This window comes from Xiphias gladius, chromosome 13, assembly GCF_016859285.1.
Source record: "Xiphias gladius isolate SHS-SW01 ecotype Sanya breed wild chromosome 13, ASM1685928v1, whole genome shotgun sequence".
NCBI classification, from domain to species: Eukaryota; Metazoa; Chordata; class Actinopteri; order Istiophoriformes; family Xiphiidae; genus Xiphias; species Xiphias gladius.
Genome location: NC_053412.1, coordinates 2406448 through 2421967, shown reverse-complemented (window position 1 = coordinate 2421967; position 15520 = coordinate 2406448). Strand labels below are relative to the sequence as shown.

Sequence of the window (15520 nt, the reverse complement as noted above, 5' to 3'; positions counted from 1 at the left end):
ACCGAACCACAACGTCCTGCCGGACATTTTTTGCAGCGGAGATAAAAGCCGAACATGCCCGAACCTTTTTACAGTCGCAGCCAATTTCAATAACGAAGAATATGTGGAATTGTGGAATTGCCCCCCCCCCCCCCCAACTCCTGCATCCTGCCGTATCAGCCCTGCCATTTCTGCAAATTAAACGGAGTGGAAATAGAAATTAAAAATAATAATAATAATAATAATCCTTACATGATTGCGGCCGGCGTGGACTCGCTCCAAGTTTCTCCCCCCTTCTACACACACTCACACACACACACACACACACACACACACACACATATAGACACATAGACACACACAGACACACACACAGGCGTACGTTCACACGAAGAAAGAAAAAAGACACTGTCGCCCGTTTCTTTGCTCCGCGTCGAAGCCCGACATAGTTGGTTTCACTCAAAAAGAGAAGAGATGGAGAAAGAGAACGGAGAGTGAGCGAAAGAAAAGAGGAGGAAGAGGGGGAGAAAGGAGAGAGGGAGGGAAAAAAAAAAAAAAAAAACTTCACGTTCTACCCAGAAGATGCTCACGTTTGGCTCTCCTCAATTATCCCCTCCCGTGAAGATAGGTGGCGTGCGTTTCAGGGGGCTTCTCCTCTGTGTTACACGGCAAAGAAAAGGAGGTGGAAAGAAAAAAAATGTCATTAGAAGAGGCGTAACACGTCAGTCCCTACCCAGGTTTGTTTCCTGGAGTGGGTGTAAGACATCAGTTGTAAACCTGCCCTAGCAGGAATAGCGGTCCCTCCCTCCTCCCAACTATTTCTAAGGCTTTATTTCTAAGGCTTTATTATCACCGGTGGAAAAGGATCCGCTCACCGACGCGCTCCGGTATCTTCCCTCCTCGCGACTCCTCTCCACAAGACACCTCTTTACACCCCTAAAACCAGGTACGTGCCTCCTCTCTCTTTATTTACAGCCCTTTTTTTTTCCCGAGAAGGGTCGGATAATAAACTTCCGTGCGCCCGCGCCAGAGTTGGAACTCAACTTTGCCTTACCTGCACAGGTGGAAATAGGTGCGTTTGTTTTGATTTCCCTTTCCTTTTTTTTTTTTTTTTTTTTACCTCCGCGGCGCAGAGGCGTCCTGCGGGCGCCTGACGGCCGGGGGAAATGTGCTTTTGTGCGGGGCGTTTGGCGCTGCACGACACCGCTGTCCTTTGGAGGAAAAGGGCGATATGCATCCCGTTTTGCCTCTGAGTCTCTTCTGCCCGTATTATATTAGTGTCTGTTTGTACCGCTCAGCTAAACGCCCAAGTGCCCACAACAAACAAGAGCTCTTGTCAATATTCGCTTGCCCTAATAACGGTATTTGCGGGGATAAATTAGCTGGCGGACCGAACATCCCACACGGGCGATTTGAGTCTTATCGCTTTTGTTTATGCGCCATTTGTGCCTTAAAGGTTTTTCTTATGGTGTGGAGTCGGGGGGCAGGTTTTAACAATTATTTCCCATCTGCTATTTATCAGCAGTTTACAAGAGGGTTCGGATTTAGTTTATTAAACCTAAAAAGTGCCATTTTTCTCCAGCGGACCCAAGTGTTTATTGAAGTTGAATGACTTTTAATCAGACCACACAGTGGAGGCTTATTCCAGGCAGAGGCTCGTTCTCGCCCTGGCCGTCCGTAACGTGTAAGCTCTGGATCTGACCCTAAAATTTGACAGAAATTTGATTTATTAACCTGTTTCGCCTCCTGTGCCAAACCCGGGCCGAACGCGTAAAAACGTGAACAGGTCCTGTCAGTTTTGATAAAAAAAAAAAAAAAAAAAAAACTAAAAAAAAAACCGAGAGAAACGATTTATTTTCTTAAAAGAGAAGAAAAATACCAACCGGATTGGGAAACTTTTCTGAATGAAATAACAATAGAGTATCATGTTTTCGCTGCGGTTCTCATTGGCGACATGAATTGTGGATTTCCTAATAAGAGAAATTATAATTCCCTTCCTCCTCCTGCTGTTTGCTTTGCTGTTAATGCCACTAAGCTGACAGCCGATCAGCTGAAAATCAAAATTAGATGGACACGGATCCCCTCGCCGCTCCTTCTCATACTTTCACCCGCGGCATTTTTTTTTCTTTTTTACAATCTGTCCCCCGCATCCAAGTTACATTTCCAGTTTCTTGTCCGCGTCCGGCGCAAGTGGACCCCCGTGCTAATTCCCACATTGTTGGGGCTGCTGTGTGTGTGTGTGTTTCCCCGTCAGATATCAAGCTGAAATCAAGGAATCGAGTCCATGCGAGCTGCCATCTGATCCCACACACACTTATCAATGAAGCAAGAGATCATGGCGGATGGCCCCAGGTGTAAGAGGCGAAAACAAGCCAACCCGAGACGGAAAAACGGTAAGAAAATCACGGGGGAGACAAACATAGCAGCCGTGGGGGGGTGAGGGGGGGAGGGGGGGGGGGTATCTTTGGATGCAAGCCTGGTTTTGAAGGTTTCCACTGCGGTTCGGGGAAGTGTGAAGGTCCGCGGCTGGTGCGCATATCTGCCTACCCCTTTTACGCAGGGATAAAGGGACCGTTATCCGGGGGAGAAACTGTGCGTAAATGCGTCCGTGTTGCAGCCCCACTCGAGCCTCTGGGATCTTAAAAATATCGGTTTTAAAATGTTTATTTTCAGGGGATTATTTGAGGAGGGTTGTGAGGGGGTTAGTCGGAAACTTGTGGATGCTGGAAAGTTGGAGTGTAGCGGTGCCGGCGTCCTTCTCGCCGGGACAGAATCCGCCATGGGGGAGTGTGTAGCGGTCACTCACAGCATCGCTGGCTGGAGCAGACTCACGCTGCTGGGTGTAAAAGTCCGGTCTTGTGACCTGAGTTTTGATTTGCTTTAATCCACGCGCTGGCGTGCGTTAGCCGGGATCTTTTTTTCTCGCTGTCGAGGCCTTTTACCACCTCCCCTGTAAAGCACATTTTCAAGTCATGTACCCCCACATTGTCGCTGTTTGCCGGGACAAGCTGATGGGTGAAATCATTCACAGGAGATGGCAGCTGCTTGTTGGCTCGATTTGTAAACCTGTATTATTTTGTTTACCTTTTCTCAGTAAGTTTATTGGAGTGGAGTGATCATATATAAATAGGATGGCATGTCCGATAAATGCCGGACATGAATTGGGTCTGGGCTGGAGCGCTGGAGGTGGAGATTTGTTGCTTTTCTTTCTCCATTCGACTGCACACTTTCCCACAAGAGGCAAATCTGCAGTGACATTTCCTGGCCCCGTTATTCCTGATTATTCCATATAGGCTCCAAACACGCTGGCGAACTGAGGCAGTGTGTGTGTGTGTGTGTGTGTGTGTGTGTGTGTGTGTGTGTGTGTGTGTGTGTGTGTAAAATACCGAGGCTGTGATTCAGCTGCTCAGACGAGGCTTTTATTTGCTTTCTCCACAACAGTTTTTTAATCTCTGCCCCCACAGGTTATTTATCTAGATCAGATTTCATTTATTGATTTCATACAATCAATAGCAGACAAGCATTTTGTTCCACACTAAACAGCACAAGAGCACAACAGTGGAGCTGGAGATGTCCAATAGATATATATATATATATATATATATATATATATATATATATATATATATATGTATGTACATTTGCAGAATTCATACCTAAAAGAAAAATAGAATAATAAGACACATTTAGAGATATGACAGCCTGTTTAGCTGTGGCCACCTGTTTTGTGAAGGGGGAGTGAGCGGGAGAAACCAGTCTTGGCTTTTGTACCAAATGCAGCATTTGATAAAATAATATTAGCGAAGCAAATATAATTTTCACACCCTTAAACCTGACGAGAGACGGCGAGCTTTGGCAGAGTGTGTAAAGAATATTTATGTCTCTTATAAAAATGCAGTCACTCTTTCGTACAGGAGAATGTACATTTAAAAAAAAAATGGATTTAAGATCATTCTTTTAAATTTTGAAATGTGAGTCCCCCCTTTTTTTTTTTTTTCTTTCTTCCATAACAACTAGCTCTGTCTGATGACCCCCCCCCCCCACACACACACACACACACACACACCCGCCCCTCCCCTCCTCACCCCCAATCATCCCCCCTGGGAATGCAGGGGCTTATTGAGGCTTGGCCACTCTCCTCTCTCTCTCTCTGTCTCCCTGCCTGTCTCTCTGTCCTCTTCCTGCCTGGCTCTGTGGAGGGATGGTAGGGCAGGGCGAAGCGTGTGACAGTCGGCAGGACAGACTCTGACTCCTCCAGCAGAAACAAACAAAACGCCTTGAATGCACCAAAAAGAAAAAGAAAAAAAAATAGCAGCGCGCTCAGACACACACACACAGAGGGGTTTTTCTAAATTTTTAACCAGATACCAGATGGAGGGCGGATGCCCTCAGATTCCCCCTTTCTTCCCTTAACTAACAAATCAGATGAATATACACAAATCTGAAATATGTACAATTACAGCTCATTTCACAGAATGACTTTTAGAGCTGCTGGTGTGTAAGCGAGCATGTTTAGATGTAAATTATAATCCGCTTCCCACCTGTCATTATTTTTCTTTAAAATTGCTAAATGTTTTACATCTGGTTCAGTTTAAACCTTTTAATTAAGCGACGGAGGCTCAGCCTAAAGTCGTTTGAATTTTGAGCTGATATCTTTTTCGTTTAATGCTCCCTCACAGATACAATAACAGGAGTTTGTCAGGATTATTTTTCTGCTGTTAAAAAAAAAAAAAAAAAAAAAAATGGATGGGGCATTTCAGCATTTGTGCCAATTAGTATTAATGAGGCATTTGCTCGCTAAGTTGTCTAACCAATGACATTCTCATCCAGATGACTGTTGGCCTTCAGGGTTGGAGGTGCTACTGTAGCTTTACTCACTCACTGCCCAGTCTGTCATGTGGTATTTAATCACAGTTCATGACTTATCCCCTCCTCATCCGAGCCTCCCGCACGCCGCTGTGAAGCCTCTGTCGCACACCTGATAGACTCTGAAATGGCAGCAACACGTGAGGGCAACAAAACCTGAGAAAATGTGTCATCCTGTTCCCCATTGTTACACCGCTCAAAAAAAAAAAAAAACCCCTTCTGGTGTGAAACTCGATCGCGGCAGCGTGAAGTGTTTGAGAGTTTGGCCCTCGCCAGGTGTTGCTTGTCACATCCAGCTGTGAGCGCCCAACAGAAAAGCGCTCGCACACCTGTCCTTATTTTCTTATTACTCAACCAGCGCGAGCATCAAAAACATGCGTTTTTAGAAAAAAAATCTTTTGGCTCTGTAATCATGTTTTGTTTTGATTTGGGTGGTACACAGGCTCTTTGCATCAAACTGTGGCAGCTTTTGTCTAAGGACAAGATGAAAGAGGAAATACAGATGTTCCACTATTTTTCTCAGGGTGTTTTCTGCAAACGTTTGATTCTGCGTCTCCCAGTTTTTTGAACCGTTTTTGATTTTTCTCCGTACCCCAGATGACATTTCGATGTTAGGACATACCCCCGGAAATGCACCGATTACATAATCTGAAGCAGCAGCAGCAGCAGCAGCAGGAGAAGAAGAAGCAGGACGACGAGGGCCAATATCTCCCTCTCCCTCTCTCTCCCTCTGCGTCTCTCTCCGGCTGCTGGAGTTTGATATAATAGTCTGAATGTGGTTATTAAGGCTATCACAGATTCACGCTTCAGGTGGAGAAAAAAAATAGGGAAAAGTGCGTGTGTGTGTGTGTGTGTGAGGGGGTAGCCTTGCTTTCAGACCCAGACAATGCCAGATTTCTGCCAGTCTAAACAATTTGTCCATCTCTATTATTCCTCTGCCTTTTTAAAGTTGCCTTCGCAGCTCCCGCAGTAGAGAATAGGGAGGGGGGGTGAGACAAGGTGCTCCCTTTCTTCCTCTTCTTTTTTGCCTTCTTCTCTCGTCCCCCTCCTCTTTCCTCCCATGTCCATCCACCGACCTCCCTCCCTCCTCCTTCTCCTCCTTCTCCTCCTTCCTCTCCCAGATTTTCCCTCCTCAAGGTAGGGGCAGTTTTTTTTTTTTGCCATCGTCACAGAGCAAGGAGGGGGGTAAGAGGGGAAAAAAAGGGAGGAGGAGGAGGGCAGGTTTCGCAGGGCGCTCACGGACAATTGATTGTCAGTGGTAATGTGTTTCATTTACATGTTTATACCGTCAATAGTGGCAGGGGGTTGTCCACCGCGCCTTTCACTGCTGCCATTCCCATACGGGTTGGCAATTGTGTGGAGCAGCCAGAGCGGACACCTTACGCTCCTGATGGATTTTTCTTCCGTAGGAAGAAGCAGAGAAAAAGTCTTTTGCGGCGCATTCACGTTGAGGGAAATAAGGGATTATTTAGTTTAAGCAAGTGAAATAATTACTGAGATATTACAGGGGCTGGCGGGAATCAGTCTGCGGCAGGGGGGCCCGTTGTGCTCCGAGTGTCGTGGCGTACGGACCCGCAGATAGCCGGGGATGATTCTTACTGGAGTATTTTTATCACGTCGGCCTTGTGGTTGAATCAAAATAGACACATTCCAATTACCCCATGTAAAACGGCAAGCAGGTTTCCCTCAATGCAGGCTAATAAGGAGGCATATTTGTCCTGTCACAACTACACATTGCACTTTGGCGTGCTGCACCAGGCCTTATTATTTTCCGGAGCGTACGGTAGCTTTTTGCATCGCTTGATTTTTTTTTTTTTTTTTTTTTTTTTTTACTCCCTCGGCTGCAGTCATCACGAGCTAAATATATCCATCTGCTCAAAGTGTGTGAGTCAAGTGTATATAGCCAAGCACATAAAAATGAATGGACTTCCCTTACGAGATCATTGTGATTTCAAGCGTGACGTTGGTATATAGGAGCGAAAGGATGTTCCCTTTGGGTAACGGCGTCAGTTTTGAGGGAAGACATTTTTTCATGGGATCCGTTTGTCAGAGGGCCAGGAGTATTTGCAGTCATTGTAATTCACATGATTTTACTTTATTGTGGGCGTGCGTGTGTGTGTGTCGTGTGTCACAGAGAGATACAGTCATCGCAGTGTGATATCTTCGACTTTCAAGCCGATATGTTATTCAACAAATCCTCTAATATGTGCTTTCCACAAGGAATTAAATCAGGAATGTAGCTGAGGAACAGCATTTCCACACACACACACACACAACAGCAACACACAAGCACGGTTTTTTTTTTTTTCATGCTTTGATAAGGCAGATAAAAGCAAATAGCATGGCTTGTGGCTGAACACCCCCCAACACACACACACACACACACACAAAAAAAAAAAAAAAAAGAAGATAACTAATGATCATCTCAACTCCATCCTGGACACTGGACAGAAAACTTTCATCCCTCCCTCCTCCTCTTCCCAAGAAATAGCCAAAAAACATTTTTGACACATTTTCTCCCTTTTTTTATTATTCCCTTTTTTTTTTTTTTTTTTCATTCTTCCTTCTTCGACCGCCCTGCTTGTGTGAAGATATTTTTCGCCTGGCGGCCAGAGAACACACACTTGCAGAGGCACCGCGAGCCCGGACCCCTGACACCGCGGGTCTTTGGAATGCCTTAGGTACGATTTCACTTTCGCTCACATCAATGCTGACCTGAATGCCTTTCATATCTGATCCGCCGTGTCTCTCCTGGTAAACATCCCCCGGGGGGAGAACAAAGAAAGGAGCTCCTCTTCTTCTTCTTCTCCCTCTTAATCACAATTCAGCCCCTTTCGCCGCCAGCAGCAGGGCTACACATTTGCATTCAGCATCAGAAAAGGGCCTGAGATGAAAAGGGGGGCGAAAAAAATGAGAGCAAGAGAGGAGAGGAGGAAAAAAAGAAGAGGAAGGGAAAAAATAGGGAGAGAGGCAGAAAGGGGTGGGTGGATGGTGGAGAGAAATAACTAGGGTGTTTGTGGTTGTTTGTTGGTCGTCCCCTGGTTACAAGCCTTTTATAGCCTCCCTACTCTAGCAGGGACCTGGGCCCCTCCTGACAGACAGATAGTGTTACGAGATGGCATGCCCACACTATTCGTGGCCAGTCACACTCAGGAAGAAGAAGAAAAAAATCCTGGCTGCGACTGATTGGATTGTGTTTAAAGAAGGCAATAAGGGTCAGGAGCAGGTGTCTTAACGATGCGCTTTTATTATTCTCCCCTCGTCTGTCTGGCAACAAGGTGCTTCGAAAACTTCTTCGTATCTGACCAGGTTTATTTATTTATTTTGGGGGGGGTCAAAACGATTATTTCCTGAGTGCCATCATTTAAAAAAAAAAAAAAAAACCAGGTGAGGAAAAAATAAAAATGGCTTCACATTCCCCCTGTCCACTCATGTAAACTTGCACATTGCAGTTTATCTGTTGAGCAACCAAAATGATTGGCGAGATATCTTTATCATCCGAATCCCAGGCTGGATGTATGCAAATCTTAAGCAAAGATGGGGAGGCGGGAGGGAGGGGGGGGCTACCACAACTCTTTAAATGGCATCATGTGATATGGATTCCGGTTTTTCTTTCTTCCCTTTCTCTTTTCTTTTCCTTACCCAGAACTTTTTTTTTTTTTTTTCCCCCTTTTTGGTTAAGAAGAAGGATTATCGGTACACCTTCCCCCCCCTCCCCCTCCCGGCCAAGCTGCGTAGGATTTAGGCAGATTTACTTCAGCAAACACCTTTGGACACTGGGGGAAAGTAGGAGTCTGTTTGCGAAAGGGGCCTTTTGTTCCGAGAGGTTCTGGATAATGCCTTACCAGGCAGCCACGATATTAACCCGTGGTTTGGAGAAACGGGCTGGAGGTGGCGGCGTCGGGGGGCGTGAAGTATTTGCATGAAAACTCTCTGCCGTTCGTACACTCAGCACGTTCTGCGACCATCCCTCCATCTCTTCCCTTTGTGAAAATAGATTCAAGCTGCATCGCTTGCGCTTGTTTTGGTAACGTAAAATTCCTGTGATTTTTGGTGATGGGACACGTTGGTTTGGAAAAACAAAGCTGCAGAAGTTACAGTGTATTTGGGGTGATGCACGCTCACGCACAAGAAAGCACACACACACACACACACACACAGAGCAACTGCCACTGCCAAGAACGATGAAAGCGAGAGCGGTGGCTGGGATCCGTTGCTTGACTAACACCGAGGCATGAATCAGCCAATAGTGAGCCAACTCTGCCTCTGCGACTTCCCTTTATGTTTAAACGGCAGTAATGATGTATCTTCCAAAACAATGTGGTGACACAGGCGGCAACGTGGCATTCCCTGCATGCTTCTGGCCTTAATCGTTTGCATTTTGTTTATGCTTAATAAAAAAGAAAGCTGTTTCACATCTAGGCAAGTCCCAGTTTTTACTGCATGTCAGCTGAACTGTTGCTGAACTTCTCTTCCCCAGAAGGAATTGCCTCAAAAAAAAAAAAACAAAACAGTTTTTTCTCGCCTCTTAGACACTTGAAACTATGGCGAGTGCACCGCTGTACCTACTGGAGATATTAAAGTTGTGAGTTAAATGGTGTTGTTTTGGCTCCGCTGTGTGATAATCAAGGATACGTGTAGTCTGTGTCTGTTGAAAATAGGCCGAGAGCTGGCGTAGTGACGCGGCGCTTGTCAGAAGTCTAGGTCGCTCGGACATCAACAACTCAGGACGGTGTGAAGGAAGCAGAGATGGAGAGTGATGGAGCAAAGGTGACAGACTTGAAGGTGTTTCTGGCGGCGGCGTTCTGCCTGTCAAGCTCTGACCCACCTCCCTCCATCCATTCATTTTCTCTTTCTCAGGATTGGACAGGTCGGATCAGCTCCCCCCTTACGTTGATGTGCGCCTGATCTGCGACACGCTGCTCTAAGTAAAGTTGCCGTGCAGTCAGATGTCTTTCTCCTGCTTCCCTGACTTTATTTCATGCCTTTTTGCTTGTATTCTCTTCTTTTTTTTTTTTACCTCTGAGTTTTGTTCCTCTCATCCCTTTGTTTTCTCTGTTTTCTCTCTTCACTCCTTGCGAATTTGACAAAAAGCAAACACAGAAATTGAAACTTCAGTGGTCCGGCAAATAATTGCATGCATTTGGACTTTTCATTTACGTTTGTACACCCTTTACCCTAAGCCGGCATGTTTTATGCATTGCGTAGGGGGGAAATGCATTTTGAAATATCATGCCTCATTTGAGTCTTTCTCAAGTGAAAATGCAAAGTCTTTATTTGGCCCATCCGTTCCGTCTCGTCCTGCTGTTTGCACTTATTCAGTTGTTGCACCGCGTCTCGCCTGTGATTTTCGACATTTTCCACGCGTCGACTTTTCCCATTTGCGAGGGATTCTGGGCGAGACAGACGACAGGTTGCGGAGCAGGTGTAAACTAACATTCAGATTTCATAATTAAATGGCGTGGGGGCAAAAAGAGCTTCAAAAACACTTTTTTTTTTTTTTCCCAACAATGGTATATGTGTGCATGTGCATCTTCGTTTGGATGCACAAGAGGAGTTTGGATGGCCACTGTTCCACCAAATTAAATTTAGTTTGTAATGTAGCTTCAAGCCGAGCCTACCTTGCAGATTTACTCTTGTATAAAAGATATTTTCAGAATTTGACTTTATTTTTTAGTCTGGGTTAGTAGACATTTATGTTTATGGAAGAATTTGTGTAAAATGTCCCCCCTTCTTTCTGTATTGCTTGTTATTTGTCATGTTCAATGCAGTGCAGAAAATTTAGCAGTATTGATCATGACAGGGAGTGACCTGTCAAATCAAATCTGTTTTTTAAGTGCTTTTAACAAACAGGATTGTGTCTTAATAGTTCAGCGAAGGAACAAATATAGATTAAATCAAAAGAACAAACACATCACAGCTGGTTTCGAGCTTGTGTGTGAAAGCTTTCCTGCTCTCTCTCTGTGTGTGTGTGTGTGTGTGTGTGTGTGAGACAGAGAGAGAGAGAGAGACTTATCACTGCTGTCAGCCGTAAAGCAGGGCACAGTTTCATGGCGTTTCTGAGGAAAAGGAGAAAAAAGTAATCACCTCAATTGCCCATTAAAATGATTTTTTTCCCCTTTTTTTTCCCTCCTTTTTGCGGTAGCTGCTTCAGAAGTGACACCTTTCTACAAACAAGTGCTGAAAGCAGCCTCCCGTCTTCGGCTCTGATGTCGGCGCCGCTGATCTGCACGCGACGCTCGCTGCTACATGCGCGCACACACACACACACACGTGCATTTAGGGAAACACACGCACGCTCTTTGATGTATGTTTGATTGTCGGGTGGAAGAGCTCTTCTGGCAAGGTCACGGCCGCGTGGAACAATCAATAACAGATCACCAGATTAAGGCTTGGTGACGTCTGGAAATCTGGGCCTTTTTCACATACGACTCAACACGCTTTGCCGCCCCCCGTCCTACCTTTAACTCAGGATTATAGAATATGCTATTTGATCAGGGCTCACTTTCTTACTGTAGTTCATTATTCAGAAGGTGTCCTGCTTCTCTGCCACCTAGGTGCAACTCTCCCCTCTCGTTACCTTTTTTTTTTTTTCCCTTTTCTTTTTCTTTTTTTTTTTTTTGTTAACGAGGACATGTCTGCTTTCGTTTGTGCTCTGGTTTCCCCCGTCTCGTGTGGAAGTAAATTCAGATGTGTTATCTCAATTTAATTGCAGCTGATTGCCGAGCGAGATTAGGACAAAATTAGGTCATTTTGCGGTTGCACAAATTTCACTCACTTCCACGCTTTCATCTCGGCGTTGATCAAGCACCTTCTTAACCGGAGGTTGCAGAGAAAAGAGGAAATGGTCAGAAATTACACTCTGGCCTCCTTGTTATTCAGACATACATTTAACCTTTGGCAAGAGTGAGTCAAGGACAGCTAAAACATGGAGGAGTGGGGGGGGGGGCACATCTTCCCTTTTAAATGTGATCCGCGGTGCAGTCAGTGGACATGTGTAGCAAAGGCCCTGTTTAAAACTCTGAGAGGTGAATTCACGTGTTAATGGGTTCTGACTCGAGAGGGAGCCCCCCCCCCACCGAATGCCTCGTGTCCCGTCGCTGTCAAATGCGAATGTCAAACAAACACCTCCTCAGGTAGCGGGGGGATAATCACACCGACAGGCCTGTCTTCAGCCTTTCTGACATGCAAGGCGAATGGGGCTGAGGCTGCACCGGAGAGGAGCTTTCTGTGGTTTCAGGCTGCTGTTTGGGTCTGGGTTTTGGGGCAAGGTGGTCAAGCAGGAGGTCAAGGATTTAAGGGGAAGTTTATTCAATACATGACGGTAAATTAAACATTGTGAGGGCTGGAGCTTGACAGGGATGGGTTAGCCGTGGATGTGGGTGTAGCTTTGCTTTAGGTAACACAGCAATCCAGGATTTCCGTGTGAGTTTGGAAAAGGAACTGAAGGATAGATGCTGTGTGATTATTATCATCATCTGCTTTTTGAAGCCATGACGAGGTGAAAAAACTGAGGTGTGTGTGTGATTGTGGCTGCCATGTGATGCTGTTGTGAGGCCTTACCTCTTGGCCCAAAGATGGCCGATGGGATCTAAATGGCTGAATTTGGCTACGGCCGCTACTCTGGAGTGATCGCCTGCCTGCAGAGAGTAACACGGGTATTTCCTGACCTAAAAACCTTGTGGAAGATGACTAAGGTCAGATATGGAGACTCAAGCTCAGACTTGGCCCCGTGACTCACTCTGAGACACAGCCTGGTCTTTGGTTAGGTCAAGGCTTTGTGAACTGTGGGGCCTGAGGTTGTTTTTTTACATCACCGAGGGTTTAAAAGTTTAGTATATTCTTAGTAATTTTTGTTGTGGCCTTACGAACGTCTCTAGGGAGGGGTTATAAAGTGAAGGATGTTCCTTAGCATTTTTCCGTCTTTTTTCTTGCATTTCTGTGTTACAAACTTGCAGAATTTGTCTGTTGCTCCATCAGGGCCTTTCGTTACAAGCCCAAAATGTAAACATGAATAACCAGAGGGAGTTGTACTCGAGCCGATACTGACATATTTTAAAAATGTGACAAATTTAGTTGGTTCTTGGACCTTTCTGCCTCCAACTTTGCCTTTTGTGTAGCCCTCGAGTCCATTTCCCCCACCTCTACTTCCATCCATCCCACCAGCTAGCCAGTCAGTCATGTAACCAGTCAGCCCACTCTAATTACTTCTCCCCCACCCAAGCGAAGCTACTTCCTTATCGCCCGGCCGTCTTGCTCCGGCATTCCTGAGATAAATTCCCCACCACTTTGTTATTCTTACTACTTAGGGGTATTGGAATTAGCATGGCCATCAAAGCAGACCTTGTACTCTGCCTTTTTTCTCACAGCCCCCCTTACGACCTTATCAGTGGTCATACATTACAGCCGGGCATGGGATGTGCCCACGGGCTGCAGAGGTGAATAACGGACAAAGGTATCGAGCCATGTGTCTGACATCAAAGACTCTGAGGGATGATGAAGCGATGCAAATGCGCAGCTCGTGGTCCTTCACTGTAGCCTGGCCTCTTTGGACGTGCAGGTACTCCAGGCCTGCGTGGTAAAGGATTCATCAAAGTGCACTTTGCGGACCAGGAAGCTGTAGCGCGTGTGTCCTTGCTCACTCTGTGTTTGTATCCGTCGAAAGCCGTGTATTAAAGGGCTCCCCGAGTTCTCATCTAGACGCCGAGAGAATTTCACAACCTTTTAGCCCCTTCGTACCTGTTGAACCTCCACTTGGCGTCCCTGGGTAAATAATCACAGCTCCGTTCAGCCCAGTGAACCCCACTTTTTTGCAGGTTTGATCGAGACCGAGCCCTCGTCTTTTTCCTCCCTTCCGCTCTGCGCCACGTTTCCCAACATGGTTTATACCTCAACAGCAAGCAGACGCCGCCTTATAAACTGGCAATCACAGTATCCCTAATGTTATTACTTTTCATAATTAGTTACAGCAACACTCATTCCACGACTGGCGGAAAGGAGTATTCCTTAGTAATTAAGGTAATGAAATATTCATTTATGCTACCTTTTCAGCAGTCTCACAAATGAGCCAGCCATGCTTAATGTCCGCCCTGACTCTGATTTTATTATGATGGCAGACTGGCACATCTGCAATTAGTACTCACACTGACAGTTAGCATTTTGCGCGGGGTGGTAAGCAGAGGGAGGTGAGGTGAAGCGGCAGAGTGGGTGCACCCTGGTGCGATTACACACCCCCTCCGCCACCCCCCTAGACCCCGCCTTCCTCCCCCCAGTACCCTCCACTCCACTACCCTTGTCTTCTGTTGCCCTTTTCTTTGTTACCTTTTTCTCCTCCCTCCCCGCCGCCCCCTCCCCGAAGGAGAGGTTACCTTTTCCCAACGGTGCAAAATCGACTTGACATAACTGTTCATCAGTTTCAGTCCCTTTTCCACCCCCCTTCCTCTCTCCCCGCAACTCCCCACCTCACCCCGAGGTAGTTTGCATCAAATCAGGCCCAGTCAAGCTTCAAGTGGAAATTGGCAGGCCAGAACCTGACAGTGAAGGAAAGAAAGAGGGAGGGAGAAGGCAACCAAAAGCAGCCAAATGTGGCACTAGAAGCCTGAACTACGTCCAAGATGGTGATCGTGAGGTCAAGTTTTGGGGTTAAGTGCTAATAATTCAGTTTAAAAACAACCTTAATTGAACTGGAGAAGATACTGTTTGCTTTTTTTTCCTGGTAGACTGAGTCACATTAGTGGGAATATAACTGATAGTTTATTTTTTTTTATTGCCCGCCAACATCTGTGGATTCCTTGACCATTTTTGCAATTTAGTGGCTAAATCACAAACTGCCAAAAATTCCTACATTGTCTTTGATGCTCATCATCATAATCACTGTGAGGCTGACATACACAGTTTTTCTCCCACTTTGAACTTGAAAGAAATCCATGCAGCATTAGCAAGGAGCCACGACGTGAAAGTTTCTGCCTACCAGATAAACATTTTTTTAAGATTTTAGAAAATAAAATATGAGGAATACTGAGGATTATGACCAGCAAAACTGTCTTTTATCAGAAGATCGTAATGAATATTTATTACCAGCTGGGGAACAAAGTACGAGAAAGGACTTAAAGTGCTTTTATTTTGGAGTTTGCATCATAAGTTACAAGTGAGCGTTTATGTGCCATCGATTTGAAAATGGCTGACACCAGCAAACAGTCACACATGTTCACCAGGCAAGTGCACATCTGCACACACGTGGACACGGACACAAACGGTGTCACACACAAACACGTGCCTTTACACACACATTGGCATCACGCAAACAAATATACACACATACTCAGACATACGCATATATATCTATATCTATATATGCGTATGTATCTGTATGTATATAATCACACGCTGGTGTACACATGCACCGCCACTCTCCACATACATGCTAATTGGCAGACAGACAGGTCACAGCAGACGCAGCTGTGCCGTTTCTTTCTTTTTTCTTTTTGTTTTTCCTCCTAAACCTCGTCGTGGCCCTCGGAGGGAAGCACATGAGAACTTTGTAATGAAACTTTTAGTGAATCTCGCTGCTCCAGTTCTGTCGCCGGCACATGACAAACCTCTAAACGCTGCGTCCCCCCCACCCCGACTCCCAACCCTTCCTCACAGATGCCATATATTCTTATTAAGGTTGTGT

General features: G+C 45.7%; 1 protein-coding gene across 6 annotated transcripts in view; it reads left to right on the top strand.

Moving 5' to 3' along the window:
• Positions 1–532: 532 nt before the first annotated feature.
• zeb2b (zinc finger E-box binding homeobox 2b) overlaps positions 533–15520 on the top strand; it is an 81374-nt gene continuing 66386 nt past the window's right edge. For 5 of the 6 annotated variants that reach the window (XM_040142119.1, XM_040142117.1, XM_040142118.1 and 2 more), the window contains exons 1-2: positions 533–925; positions 2234–2372. In XM_040142119.1, the coding sequence (XP_039998053.1) occupies positions 2300–2372 (73 nt within the window). In that variant the 5' untranslated portion in view covers positions 533–925; positions 2234–2299. Of the gene's footprint in view, positions 926–2233; positions 2373–7502; positions 7527–15520 lie in introns of those variants that run through there. The other variant, XM_040142121.1, reaches the window with a different exon arrangement.